We start from the raw sequence: 1,507 nt of genomic DNA, 5'->3' as shown, positions 1-1,507 counted from the left end.
TAAATGAAAGCAAAGAGACACTGAAAGACTTTTCTCTTTTAAAGGAGGGATGATGGTCCGTGCTCAGGGGCCTATTGTCGTCATAGTCCATCCATATGTATACTTTATATTTTTACCCCATGTGTTGTGTCCCTTTATTCTTACTTGTCACTCCAGGGGCCGTTCCACTCGACCTGACCCCAGGGGTTTCTGACCCGGATTAGCTGGACTTTCTGACCCCTGTAATTCACCTGAAAATTAGAAAGAATGTATTTGTTTATCGTGACTGTAAAGCTCTGGTTATGGTTTTGTTTGCTTTATTGTTTAAAGGAGCTATTTGTAAGTTTTGCTATCGCTACATAGGCAACGTTAGCATTAGCAGCTGTTTACTTACCAGTCTTTGCAAGAGCTTCAGCCATCGTTGCGTTTACATGATTAGAAGTTATAATACGTCCTCTGGGCAGATACTTCTTCAGGGCAGACTGAACACTACATTGACTCGGTATCGGAAAGTGATGAGACAGTCCCACTGGGCCGGGGCAAGCTAGTTAGCTGGCTAGCATGCTAACTTCAGTAGAAGAAAAGAAGTGATAGAAATAGAAGCAAAACAAAAGGGTTGTTTTCCACGCTGGAGACAGATCTTGGTGAGTAAAGGAGTGAAATTTGATGCTGAGTTTCTTCATTTCCTTTCTGCTACTGAAGTTAGCATGCTAACCAGTTAGCCCCAGTCCGATCAGTCTCGTCACTGTAGCGTCCGGTCTGCTTTGAAGAAGTAGCGCTGCTCCGAGGACGTATTATAACCTCTTATGTTGTAAACGCAACATTGGCTGAAGCTCTTGCCAAGACTAGTAAGTAAACAGCTGCTAATGCTAATGCTGGCTACGTAGCAATAGCAAAATTTTCAAATAGCGCCTTTTAAAAGAGTGTAATATAATTTTCTTTGAGAATTTTTTCTTCTGAAACTTTCAAGTTAAAGTCAAAAAACAAAAAAAACACAGGTTGCAGGTAAAAACAAAGATTGTATTTTTGTGTCATTGTATGTTTTTCTGATGCAAATAGGTTTTAAAATCAATTTCATAAATGTGTCCTTGAGGTTTTTCGTGAGATTTCACAGCAGCAGTAATTAAACTAAACAACGTTTTTCTGTCTTTTTTACTCATCATTATTTATTTATTGAGTCAGAAATACAAAAACATTAAAACCGTGCTGTTTCCTGGCCTCCAGCTCGTGGGTGGTGGGACTCACCTCCTCCAGGCCGGTGATGGAGTATGCGTGTCCCTTCACCAGGCCGGTGGTCGTCTTGGCCTCAGACTCTGCAGAGCTGGAGATCTGGAGAAAACCAGCCACCCAGACGTGTTTAAAACACAAGAGCTGACTAAACCTTTCACACAAGGATGTGAATATGCAGCATACATTTAAATGTAATAAATATAAAGGTCCTTACATCAATAGAGCATCCCATCATGGAGCCTCTGTCCAGGGCCTTCTTCATGATCGAGAACAGGTTGCTTGGAGCGTTCTTGGTTTC

General features: G+C 41.4%; 1 protein-coding gene across 1 annotated transcript; it reads right to left on the bottom strand.

The window, feature by feature from the left end:
• Positions 1-125: 125 nt before the first annotated feature.
• LOC111648494 (calpain-9-like) lies at positions 126-1,504 on the bottom strand (the record flags this gene model as incomplete). The annotated part of the gene is made up of 3 exons (XM_023398325.2): positions 126-230; positions 1,225-1,308; positions 1,424-1,504. Coding segments are annotated over 3 exons (255 nt in total), but the record flags the coding sequence as incomplete, so codon positions are not given.
• Positions 1,505-1,507: the final 3 nt, after the last annotated feature.

Source organism: Seriola lalandi, unplaced genomic scaffold, assembly GCF_002814215.2.
Source record: "Seriola lalandi dorsalis isolate HSWRI2012SDOR001 ecotype SW California unplaced genomic scaffold, Sedor1 jcf7180002041087, whole genome shotgun sequence".
NCBI lineage: Eukaryota > Metazoa > Chordata > Actinopteri > Carangiformes > Carangidae > Seriola > Seriola lalandi.
The sequence above is the reverse complement of the archived record's forward strand: the minus strand, read 5'-3'. Positions and strand labels throughout refer to the sequence as shown.